The sequence below is a fragment of the Eucyclogobius newberryi genome, unplaced genomic scaffold, assembly GCF_026437365.1.
Source record: "Eucyclogobius newberryi isolate DKJ021-1_F unplaced genomic scaffold, fEucNew1.0.hap1 SCAF_17, whole genome shotgun sequence".
Classification (NCBI taxonomy): domain Eukaryota; kingdom Metazoa; phylum Chordata; class Actinopteri; order Gobiiformes; family Gobiidae; genus Eucyclogobius; species Eucyclogobius newberryi.
Window position 1 is genome coordinate 25,150,095 of NW_027315801.1, and position 12,958 is coordinate 25,163,052.

Genomic DNA, 12,958 nt, shown 5'->3' on the forward strand with positions numbered 1-12,958 from the left:
GGGCTTCTGAATCTGTGACAAGTGACACTCAAAGCTACGACCTGTCTTAACACTGTCTGTCAAAGGCAAATGAGGTGCTTTTATCACCAAAGAAAGTGCAGCTGGAAATTCAGATCACATTTCAGATTTTTACTGAAGCTCAAAATAAACAAGAGGGCAAAGACAACTTTTATAGAAGCACCAGAGTAGTCTGAATGAAAAGTGAAAAGAGTGAAATGTGTAGTGAAAGACTGCTCAGTGCTGGTGCTGAGGCCTGGAGTCACTTCTGATATCCATTTAACCCACATTTCAGATGAGCCAACAGCAGACTGCAGTCAGTGGACCAGCGGTCTCTAGATGCTGTCAATCACACTCCCTTTGGCAAAACCTCTAACTAACTTGATTAGTAAAAACAGCTCCGAGTCTTGGCTTCCTTACTTCTGGTTGCGTTCTGTGACATTTTATGAAGCCAATCTCTCTGCCGGGTGCTGTATGTCGGAGAAGCTCATAAAATAAACATACAAATGATAAAATATTTGCCATTCACATTAAACACCTAAGTTACTGATTATTCTTTGCTGCGTTTCCAGTCTCTCCGTCAATGACAATGTGTCTGCTGCTGAGTGATTGTGTGTTAACCTCCAGAGGCGACAGGCAACACATTTCAACTAGTCCCTCACACTCACATGTGCAGTGCAGTGCAGTCATACAGCGACACACTCAGTTGTGTGCACAGCAAATGACAATGGAGCCGTGAATACAAAATGATGTGTCTGCAAAACGAGCTCTTTCAATTGTTTACTGCTCGTTTCTAAGTCAATGTATTCCGCACACAGAATTCTTCTTGTATCTGCTGCCTAACGGCTGCTTGGACTCATTATTTTACACCACAGTGTTTGTATGTGCTTCATTGTCCTCTGGGCTGCTGAGGCCAATGGTCAGCTCCTGGGACAAGTCCCTCCAACACTGCTGCTAAATGTGCACTAAATGGTCAGAGTAAAACAGCCCAATGGAGTCTGTACAGAAATCCCATAGAAAAGGTCTAAATATTCACTATTTTCAATCATATGTATAGGCTGTGATGAATCCATTAAATTCTCCTATACCATCCCAGTAATGAAATATGCACAGTCTAATCTGTATTCATGTGCATATTCTAGTGGAGTGACTGCACTTTTTATTTAGCTTTAAATAAATCACATCATGCACATTAAATGCAGATCCACCTAAAGTGACAATAAAACCTTTTTATGTCGATTAACCTTTTCTAATGGGACACTTTTAAATCGTTTTTGGCATAAGTGCAGCTGTTTGTCAGATGAACTCAGATAACAACTACTGCCGATAGACATGACTCATTAAGAACAATACCAAAAATGCCCATAAAAAAGATAATGGGGTTGGCATAAAGGGAAATGTATGAAGTTAACTTGGCAATATCGCTGACGATCCCGGGCTAACGTTAGTAAGACAGTGTGTCACTTGTACTCACAGAAATACTATGATTATAGCTTATCGCCTGTCAGTATAAAAGCATACATTAAATTGTATCAATGTACACTTTATGTATCTTTTAGTAGAAGGCTTTTAGTAGTTTTGTAGATGACCCATGGTGACAAGCAATCACACTGTAGCATCATGTCTGGAGCTGAACGCACACAGCAAACGCACATACATTTATAATCAATTCCAAATTAAAGCGGCAGTATTTCCTGACACTTAATCAGCACACGCCAATGATAAAGCAAAAGAATTCAATTAACTTTCCGAGCGGGTTTGGATGTCGGGGAAATTAAAACGTGTGTAATATTTCTGAGGCTGTAATTGAGTGACGACAAATGTGACGCAGGAAAATAAAACAACAAAACATCTTGATTTTCTTTGTTGACAAATCCCACCTTCTTCCCATCATGCCATTGTGATTCACTCCCAGTCATGCTGTGGGGGACGAATTGTGATTTTTCTTTTTTTTTTTATGTGATTTGTGAGTCACCCTGTACACAAGTTAATCAGCTAAACGCCCGCATCTCTTCTCCAAAATGAAAAAAGCAGCCTGCCATATAAGTCAAACTATATGACGGGGAGGACAGAAGCGAGACGTAGCAGACAGGATGACTCTTTGTTGGGGCGAGCGGTGACAAGGGAGGGGCCGCTGTAGACCCCTGTCAGACGTGTCTCGGGAGATTGATGGTTGAGTCGCAGTGGAAGGATGTGACGCGCCTGACAGATGACAGAGTGATCAATCACCGCCACTGTCCAATCAGACGATAAGGATCATCTTCATTTAACATGCCCAGTGTTCTCTGCTGAAGTTAACCTGGAGCGTGAAGCTAAAGTCGCGGTGATACAGTAGCCAAGTCCGAGCAGAATAAGCGGCGGTGTAAACTTTGCTGTCAGTGCGTACACAAAATCAGTCAGGGAGTACACAAAAACCACAGCTCTGAAGTTCTGTAGTGTAGCTTAAAGCATTTGTGTAGGTTTCGGTGACAAGGAGACATATCTGGCAACAGTCAGAATAAATTAAATCATAACTGTAAATCTACACTGTAAAATGTGACATGCCACGTGACATTTATGTAAATGTTGTATGCAAAAATTACGTCAGTATTTACAGTAGTGTGATATTAGCGCTAAAATCTCAGAACGAGCAGGTTCTGGTGGAGCTTCAGCCTGAGGATACTTGTTACAATGAATAATATTAGCTTCCAACTATAATGTAATATATTAGCAATTATATTTAACAGTAAAATGTGTGGGAGAAACATGGGTGGGTTACAGTAACATTATTTTATGAAAATAATTTTGTGACAAGATTATTTCTCTTCCTATCTTTCTGAAGTTTTGCTCCAAGGCTTCGGTTGCCGACAAAGAGGGAGCTCTCTCATCTTTATCTTCTTTGAGATCGCTCATGACAACGGTGGTGTACCGCACGGATCAGCATTATGTGCACTGGATGACATATTAGATGTGCGATGCAGGGAAAACTAAACAACAGTAAGAATTGACGAACTATGATTTGAATGTTAGCCCCTCTTAGTGTGTGCATGAGAATATTTACAAGAAATGTTTTAATGGCTCACCAAAAAATCTTTCCACTGTTATAACTGCACTTGTATGGGGAAAGTATAGAATAGATCAGATTATTCAACGCTATGAAGCAAGTTAATTGAAGCTCTGCCTAAAAGGAATTGATTGAACATTGAGATCAAATGCTGGGATTCAACCACTAAACAATTTGCATATATTCAAATTAGCTCTGAGCGCGCTTTATTCATTTTGAGCAGTTACAATATAAAGAAAATGTGTCACATTTATACGCCATTTATACAAGTTTTATGGGATTGGTGGATGACTGTTCTCTTAAGTCCTTGGGCAGCTCTATCAGAGAAAAGACCCTCCTTCTAATCTTCGCATAAGCCTCAAAGCACGTATAAAGAAACATGTGCGGCTATAAAAACCAAGACTTAAAAGAATGTAGCTGGTCCTTATATGTGCAGCGGAACGGAAAGGCGGGCTCGCTCATACATATCCAATGTCTCTATGGGCACCTATACGAGAGCCTTTTGATGTTTAATTAAAACTGAACCGAGGGGATGCTGTTCTGTTTGGAAAAAAATATGCAAATGTCACTAAAAGGCATTGAAGAAACAAGCAGGCAGAGGCTGACGAGCGCGACGTGCGAGAGACGAGATGGATAAAGACAACTCCAGTCAAAGAACTAGACATAACTTGGGAAAGGGGGGGAGAAGATCGGGGCGGCTGGAATATTGAAACGCTGCAAAACGCATAAGCGCCCATGCAATTTCCCGTTTGCGACTTGGTAATTAATGCACGGTCCAATGGTGCTAATGAGCCCTGGCGGTTTGTGACGAGAAGAGATAACTGTAGCTACTGGGATCTTCAGACGCCCGCAGCATCAACTCATCTATTGGCGGTTTATCTGCATCTGGCACCAGCAGCAAAGACAATGGACTGGACACAATTAAATGGCTGTATTCTGTCTGTTGAGCTGATGGAGCGGAGGGGACCAAAAGAGTCATCTGTAGTTTGCAACGCCTTATCGAGGTGCGAGGCGAACTGAGCCTACAAGGGCCAGTTGTTTCTGAAGTGAGGGATAACAGAAAGGCACGGTGGCTCCAATATTTGTGAGCGCTTATCATTGTTGTTGTTGTTGTCAAAGTCCATTTTTACCAAAGAAAGTTTGTTTTCTCTAACGGTGACAATGTTGAACAAGGCCAATCACAAGATGACATTTTGCAGATTATTTCTTCAATTGACTTTGTGTTTCAAATAACAGCAATCTTTGATTAACAATTGTTTGGTGTGTTTTCACATTTTCCTTCTCGTAAAAAAGTAAAATCCAACTACTTTAACTATATTGATTACATTATATTCCCTGCAATATGGGATTTACGTCTTTGTAAAACATTTTATGAATTTGGGAAGCAGTGCGGTCAGGAGGACATGCAAACACAAAGATAAGCGCGTGTTAAAGGAGAGGACATTTAGTTAGGAAGAAAGACAAGGTAGATTTTCAACCTCACACACACAAAACATAGAGGAACATTTGTGACAGACACAGACAGTAGGCGGTATAGTCTTGCTCCTGATTGGTCCATTGCAGGGCTAAGGTCACGCCCCCTCTGAGTCCACAAGTTGAGGACGCCCTGAGGTTACCTGCTGCGGAGGCCCAGAGCTGGACGGACATACAGTAGACAGACAGACAACAGAGACTGACGCACTGAAACAAGAAAGAAGAGCTTTATAAACCAGAACACACAGAGACAATAACCCCTTTTACACTGCTACATAAAGTGCATCTGATGTAACTGGTTTTCTGTCATGTAGTCATGGGCTTGAGATATATTTTCAAGAATTGTGTAACATTTCTGAAAATACTTGGTAACTAAAGTGACCAAAGAGTTCATCAGGTGAATGAATAATGCACCAAATTGGAAAGTAACGTTTCTGTCTGAAAAATACTATTGCATTATTGTTGATCAGTGTAAAAAGGGCCACAGAGACAGACAAGAGAAAAACACAAGAAGGCCAGCTGACAGGGTGACTGGCGCTCCAGCGAGGGTGGATGACACGTGAGATGAAAGGATGAGGCATGGATGAGAGGCGGAGAAGTGGTGGCACGGTCGTTCTAAGGCAAAGCGTGTGAAACGAGACCCCCCTCTCCCTTCAAATCAAACACATTGTAGCGACACAACGCACAAGGTGGACCTGGCAGTCACCGGTGTACTGACTCACCACATGGCCCCTTGTGTTTGACTGGGATGAGGCCCCTGCTCAGACACTCAGCCTTGCGCCGCACACAGTCGTTGATGTAAGTGTGACCGTCTTTGCCGCACACGGGCTCGTAGCTGCCGTCGCACTCGATGGGGTCACAGGAACAGCGCGCCGTCAGCTGCTCTACCACACAGATGCCGTGGAACAGGCACTCCTCTTTACACAGCTCTGTAAGACGAAAACAAATGGTATTGTAATGTATTCTTCGACTATGCATATTCAATTTAAATGAAGTACGTAGATAGTAAACTTCAGATACAAGTTACACAGTACAGCTTCAACTTCAAATCAATGCACTACAGGCAAAATCCAATACTGCCATATTTTTTCAGCCACTTGGATGACTCATCTCTATGCTTGGTGCTGAGGATAAACTCTCAAAACAAATACTTGTTATCTTTATGTTCAATGAATGTGTAGTAGACGGAGCAGTGGAACACGTGCTGCTGCGACACACGGGGAGAACATTAGAGATAGCTCTGTACGGTGTATATGCTTAAAGAGTGCCCAGATAAATGAGCATGGTGTCCGTAGCCGCAGTAGCCTCTCGAGCTGATAAGAGGCAGTGGCCTGTTATCTGTGCTATTAGAACAGCCTCTAATCCGTGGTCAACAAAAAGCTGTCAGCTGCTACTGTACGAGTGATACCCATCTGAGGAAATCCAATTTCTGTCTTATGTCAGTGGGCCATCACCTTCACAGACATACCCTTGACCACAGTTCTCAACAAGTTAGTCTTTTGACCACATTTCAATGGAAACACATCTGCCTCCAGGACCAAGTATTAAAAGTGGCTTAAAGGATTTAATGTAGGCCACAATCTGAAATTAAAATATAGAACTTAATGACGTTTGAAGTGGCTGACGTTTGCACGAACACATTTGACTATCAACGTTTTATGTCAGTTCTTTAAAATATCTATTAATTTAAAAAACAAAATAGACACTATTGTCGCCCTTGATCACTGCTTGGATGGAAATTATTTGCCAACCATTAGTTATTCCAAGATTGTGAATGTACAGTATGTGCCAATTTGCAAATGCATAGTTTTTCCCAATTGGAATTAATTCAATATGAAACAGAGATCCATGAAATCACATCCAAAAGCAAATGACAAATTGGCAGTTAATGGAAAGGGCCATTCTGACTTGTACCCTGACATCGCACATCGTCAAAGGCCCCTCACTCGCACACAGCACTGATGTAATTAAGCGTGGCCCAACAGCCTTTTAAAGACAGCCTTTAAAGAAGAGAGGAAAGAATTGAATTGCTGTACAAATTTGATCCAGTGAGCGGAGTAAAATACATTCAAAGCATGACGAGCCCTTTTAGAAGAGAGCTTCAAATTGGATTTTCTCCCTTTGGCGGAAAATTTTTGCGGTTTCCTATTACCAGTGTTTCGTTCTTTTCTTAATTTCCTAGGGTTGTTTCTGCTTACGGTTACATTTGTACAAAAGGAAATGTTTTAGTTTTAAATACAACAACAAAATGTTTCCCAAAAACTTGGTGACCTCATGTTGCGTTTATAGTTTGCTAATAGTTAAGAATGTATGAATGAATATTACACCTAAATGTATCTGTTGAGTAATTTCAAAGCTGAAGTAATTTTCTTTTGAAGAAATAACACTTGTCAGTTCTCCATCTGTATGTTTTACCAACTACGTTTTCAGGAGCCTCACATCGACACCTGTCAGGCAGAACATGTAATTACTGATTTTAAATATGATACGCACAGGTTACATATTTGTCATAGTTTGTTATGATAAAACATAGTGTATGTGGCAAACAAAGATGACTAAACTTCACCTCTGTACAGCTCTGACCTGGATGCGTCTCTAGCTTGTCTCCATGGTGATAGAAGATAAGTGCCATACTGTGCATAGTTACATAGTGGACCTTTATAATCATCTGCAAAAGTTGGTGAGCACTGGCTGCCTGTTGCTTTTAGAATCGATTTTAAAATGGTGTTGCCTGTTTAATGTTTAATGCTTGTTCAAATCTATTCTTGTTTGTCATCACCATGTCTATCAGAAATGCTGTCTGCCTCTGACCAGTGTCTGCTGGACTGCCCAGGATCCAGAGCGTTCTCCAGAGCAGGTTACAAACTGTGCGAATCTCTCCCTCTTAGCATTAAAAGGGTCACTTTTGGAAATATTGGTTGATTTTATTATTATTATTGTGTCATAATTTGATTAACATTTTCTTGTATAGCACTTTGAGTTAGTGATGATTGTTTGTAAATGCGCACACATATTCAACATTGGAAGACAGACCAATTTTAAGTGTAATATCCATTATCTATATAGTACAGTCATAGTATTTTTATCTTTATTGAATGATTGGAAACATTTACCGTGTGTCCGGCAGCGTCCGGCGTGGACCTTGGTGATTTTGACTCCCTTCTGCAGCCTGGTGGCATACATGGCGCACTCGCTGGGGTAAGTGTGTCCGTCACTGGCACACAGCGGCTCAGCGTCGGGCGGACAGAACTCTGGGAGGCTGTAGAGGAGGGGCTGTCGGGTCAGACTGTCCACGCGGCACAGGCTATTCAGGCTGTTCTCGCTGTTCTCGCTGTCTGAACATGGGTCTAAGAGGACACACATGCAAACAGATTAGATTCTATAGACATAAATTGACCAAAACGAAAGAAATAAAAAGGAAACTTTTCACTTTCTATTTTGTAACTTTTATACTATTTTGGCTGCAATTGTTGTTTAAATAGCTTGAAACACATTATTACCCAGTGCTTATAGTACACAGTGGAGAATACAAACTAAACTTTAATTAGCCTCTGGAGAAAAGAAGAGTATAATTTGTTTAAACAGTGCTTGAGATCCAAATTCCAAAATAGCACTTGAACTAAAAAGCACGACAATTTGGCTTATGGAGAAGAGGATATACAACGTGCCAGCCTCGATATCAGCAACGTTCTCATTAAGAGCCATCTCTGTTTTTTGGATAAAACTTTCCAAAGTAAGTTTATGCCAACGTTTGGAGTGAATTATAAGCTTGCAAAGAGCAAAGACAAATGAAATAGGGACATCATAGTCCATCATGGTCCTCCGATCTTATCTCCAGGCCAGCAGCTGCGCGTCTCACTGTGGGACCGGGAATCCCAGGGCCAGACAGGGAATGGATGAAATGAGGGTATGTTTGATTTGCTCCCTGGCACATCCCTATTCTTTGACGTAGCAGCTGTCTGGAACACTTCTCCATATCAGCACGGGATCATAATAGAATTGGTTACTTCTGGGGCTTATCCTCACTCGCGGTGCTGTAGACGTGCGGCAAGACAAAGGATTAATGTAGCACTACGACATATTAAATCTCAGCCCAGCCACCGGCGACTCATTCAAACCATGAGGATGGAACGAGTGATCATCAAGGAAGGAGGTGGGAGGAGGAGGAGAAAAGACCTCTGTAAATGCTACAAAGAGGGACTAAAACCGGATAGTGGGCTTTGGCAGTTGAGTCAGAGGAGGCGGAGGGAGTGAGCCCGGCTCTGGCCAGATCCATGGAGTTTTCTATCAACACAATGCAGTGGCTCGCCGGGGCTAAACCAAACAAACACGGCTGTATCATTATTCATGTAGGGAAATTGTAAAACTCAGCGGCCGCCAAATTGTCTAGTTAAAGTCTAACATCCAGCCCCATATTAAAACAACAGCATCGCAATGGACACATAAATGCTCAAAATCTCTACTATTCTAAAAGCAAGCTTAAAGCTCCTCAGAACTACCTTGTACTACAAAACCAATACACTGTTGAGTTAGTTTGATCAAAATCCTATAAAATCCTTACGTATTGCACTTTATGTATTAAAATACTCCTGTCTCACAGCAAGAAGGTCCCATGTCATGTCTCTGAACATGTCTGTGTTTTCATGCCCTTCTTCTTGTTGCTTTCCTTTAGCCAAATACAGGTAAATAAAGATGATTCATATGCATAGAATACCATATAATTTTCTTAATGTTCACAAGCCGTTTTCCTACTTTCCTCCAAACATCATTATTCGTGATAATGCTACTGAATATCCTCCATAAGCCATTTCTCTCTACCTTTCACTCTCAGAGTGAACAGGATAATTACTGAAAGAATGGGCTGCAAGCTAAAGAAGCGAGCAGGGCGGATAAATCAGTCACATTGGTTTGACTCCAGAAGGCCTGGGCCCAGGCAGAAATGGCGGTGGTAGATTAAGAGGGCCATCAGGGCTGACTGGTCCCCGGGGCCCTGACTCCTCCCCAGGGAGCAAGAGGCCAACTCGGGTCACTTTGGCACACTCTGGCTAGATTTATACCATCAGCCTTCCGTTATGGGAGCTGCCCATCCATCTCTGTGTTGCCTGCTCCTGGCTCCTGCTGCTAAGAGCTCCTCCATATGGTTTCACCAACAACAAATATCCAGATCCAACTTCCACGCCTTGGGAGTAAACAACGCTCGTCTGACAATCACAAGGAGGAACACAAAAAGTCCAATGTGCGTCATACGCGACAACGGCAGAACAACTTAGAGAAAACAGCAATCCCCACAGCAGGTGGAAGTGCTGCCTGAATGAAGGAAGGAAATTAGTGTGATTTCTAAAATGGACATACTGAGCGGCAAAACAACACAACACCAAAAAAACCTGGCAGGTGTAAAATGGATGTGTAGGAAGTTGGTTCGCAACATGACGTAAAAAGAGTAAGAAACCCAGACATAGGGATAGAGTTATAGTAGGAAAAGTCCAACATGTGTGCTTGTCTGACCTTTGATAACCATAAGTGTTTACATACAAGGCACAACTAGCATGAGCCCATGACCTCGCAAGGCACTTCATAATGGTGACATTGTTGCTGTTTGATCAATTGTCATGCTTCAAAGTAAAAATCCTATAAATTGGCTGTGGGGCAAAATGTGTGCCTTCAATTATTGAAATTAATTTGTGATAGCGTTCCTGCTTTCTTACAGATGGTGAGTACATTTTTTACATTTGGTCACAGATGAACTGATTTGTTATTGTGCTTGGTGTGTTTTGGAGTTGCTCTCACCACACAGTCCCTGGTACTGCACTTGGATGTTCTTCTGGCTCTTGCAGGCGTGCTGGTGCAGCTCACACTCGTTCCTGTAGTCTTTCCCATCACTGCCACAAACTGGCTTCTCCGCTTTGCCCTCGCAGCCCAGCGGACACATGCACTTGGCCGACATACCGTCTGAAGACTGGACACAGGTGCTGCCATAGGTGCACATCACTTCGGAGCACGGGTCTTTGAGTGCTGCGAAAGAAAAGACAGAAAAAGGCGGTTATTATAACAGTGAAGTGTGGCTGTACTGTACTCCAGAGTGCATCGCCATTGACAGATCCCCATTTAAGTGGCTGCTGCTGCACCTTTCAAAGCCCAGAGCAGTTATTCGTCTTCTCAAGCACTACTTGGCCACCCCTGGATAAGAACAACCTGTCACACTTGTCTCCTCTCACAAACATGTTTAATTTTGAATTAAATTAGGCGTTTTGCATTCTGGGCACATTACGAAATTACTATGCCGGGGTATGCTTTAATCGGCACGTCTGAAACGCAACCTCCTGAATATTTACCTTTTGCAAATGAGCCGCGGAGTTGAATAAAGAAGGAAGTTCCAGCCGCCCTCAGGACTCAGAATCCAATGTAATTAAACAGCATGCCACTTGTTACTTAAACTGATACTGTGGGTTGTTCTCAGCGGGAGGTGCAACTGTGTAATACCACTGTTAAAGCATGGCAGTTGAGAGCAATAAACAGCCAAAAGAAAGAGTGAGCTTTAGACTTCAGTAAACAAAAACACAAGACCAAAACTGGGGTCTGCTCTATGCTCATATTGAAGACCAAATCAACTACTGGCCTGGTATTGCCCATCCTGAAATAGTAAAGGAAGAGTTGCATCCAGGCTAATTTTACCCCCTGTTCTACAATTTCAAAACTTTAGATGGAGCGCAATCAATGACTTAATTATTCAAGGTAATAGCTAAACTGGCTAAAAAATTTGTTATAATCACACCGGTATTGACACATAGATATCTATAGAAATTATACAGAGATACTAATCAATACTACAACTAGTATTGAAACTAGATACTCATTTGAAACAGAATTGTGATTTTAAATCACATACATAGGACATAATCATAGTCTATATCAGAACTAGTGCAAGACCACATAATAATACTGAAGAAATTATGACTATTGTGGGTTGTCTAAAAAGGCATTTTTGTTGTAATTTTGCTATCAAAATTGGTAATGAGAATTCAACCTTTTCCTAAGTATCAAAATTGAGTCGGAAATGCTATTACCATGACAGCACTAGATACAAGTTAAAAACAAAAGTGCCAACAGAATAAAAATGGGTCTTGTTTCGTGTGAAGAGTCTCAGTAATAGCTCAGATATTAAGCAGGAATTAAACATCAGTATTTTAAACTGTAACCACGTCAACCATAATGATCTTTTTGAAGCTCTTTAGGATGTTGCCTTCTGTTTGCTAAAGTGCCGCACATGAAATAATACAACCCTCGTGTTCATAAACAGGAACTGGAACATCCCATTCGACTCTCGCTCCTCGAGAGGACGGGGTGTTACTCAGCTGAAGATGGCCTATTTTAGATTTCATATTCTTCACAAAAGACAGCCGTGAGATTACAATCTGTGCCTTGTTGCTGTGTGATCCATATTTATGACAGTCACAGCCAGATGTACGCTTCAGTGAGAGCACAGCGCTGGCAGCCTTTTCATTTCCTAAGACCCGTCACTTTAGAATAAATATTTACCCATGTCCAATATTAAAGCAGCTTTTGTTCGACCAAACCGCCATGAATCTCAATGATCGGGGGGAGTGCATCTATTAAATTTCGCAGTCGGCTGTTTTATGCAGGTTTGATGCCACACTTGGGGGAGAATGGCACCACTGGTTTCTTAATAAGAGCCTGCAAAGTGTGCTCAGATATATTATAGATGTTAAGAGACAGCGGTATTACGTGGAGCGCCCCTGATCAAAAGCCTGCCTCACGTCGCTTCATCTTTATGACACATTTCGGCGGCTCGCTCTTTCCTGTCAAGTCCTTTTGAGGTTTGACTCCCAAACGAACACTTTTCTGTTTCCTTCCTGCCACTCCAGACCTAATTTATGACAGAAAGGAACTTCAAAAAAACAAAGTTGGAAATTATAGTTCTCACTCGGAGGCAGGCTAATGCAAAAGAATGAAATCAGGGAAGTCATTGTGTTGGTTTTAATGGTGGTCGAGAGCGGCGGCTGAGATGACACTTGGCCTCTAATCTGTGGTAATCATGTGAACAATACGGGGCTGATGACCTCCAAAGTGCAGCAGCGGTATCACATGTGAATAGAGACGGCACAATACTTTGCAGAGACCTTACTTTCGCACATTTTTCATGTCTCAGAACACTTTCACACCCGAGTTCTTGAGACTTTTATGTGCTCAATCTGGAACAAACATTACCAGTGTTGTTTTTCTCTTGTAAATGCTCCAGAGTATTACATCCTGATTTATGCTTGATATAATACATGCTCAATTTCATCATACAAGTCCTAAAAAAATATAGTGACATAAAATCCAAGCAAAATCTTTAAACCATAAAATGAAATATAATTAAAATGGATAAAAAAAAAAAACACAGAGGACGCGGCGTTAAAAGCTAAAAACTAAAAGTGGGTCTTA

General features: G+C 41.7%; 1 protein-coding gene across 9 annotated transcripts in view; it reads right to left on the reverse strand.

Annotated features, from left to right (window-relative positions):
• agrn (agrin) overlaps positions 1 to 12,958 on the reverse strand; it is a 344,610-nt gene that overhangs the window by 99,311 nt on the left and 232,341 nt on the right. For all 9 annotated transcript variants that reach the window (XM_072449621.1, XM_072449614.1, XM_072449618.1 and 6 more), the window contains 3 exons: positions 10,301 to 10,525; positions 7,627 to 7,860; positions 5,236 to 5,442 (listed from right to left, as the gene is read on the reverse strand). In XM_072449621.1, the coding sequence (XP_072305722.1) occupies positions 5,236 to 5,442; positions 7,627 to 7,860; positions 10,301 to 10,525 (666 nt within the window). The remainder of the gene's footprint in view (positions 1 to 5,235; positions 5,443 to 7,626; positions 7,861 to 10,300; positions 10,526 to 12,958) is intronic.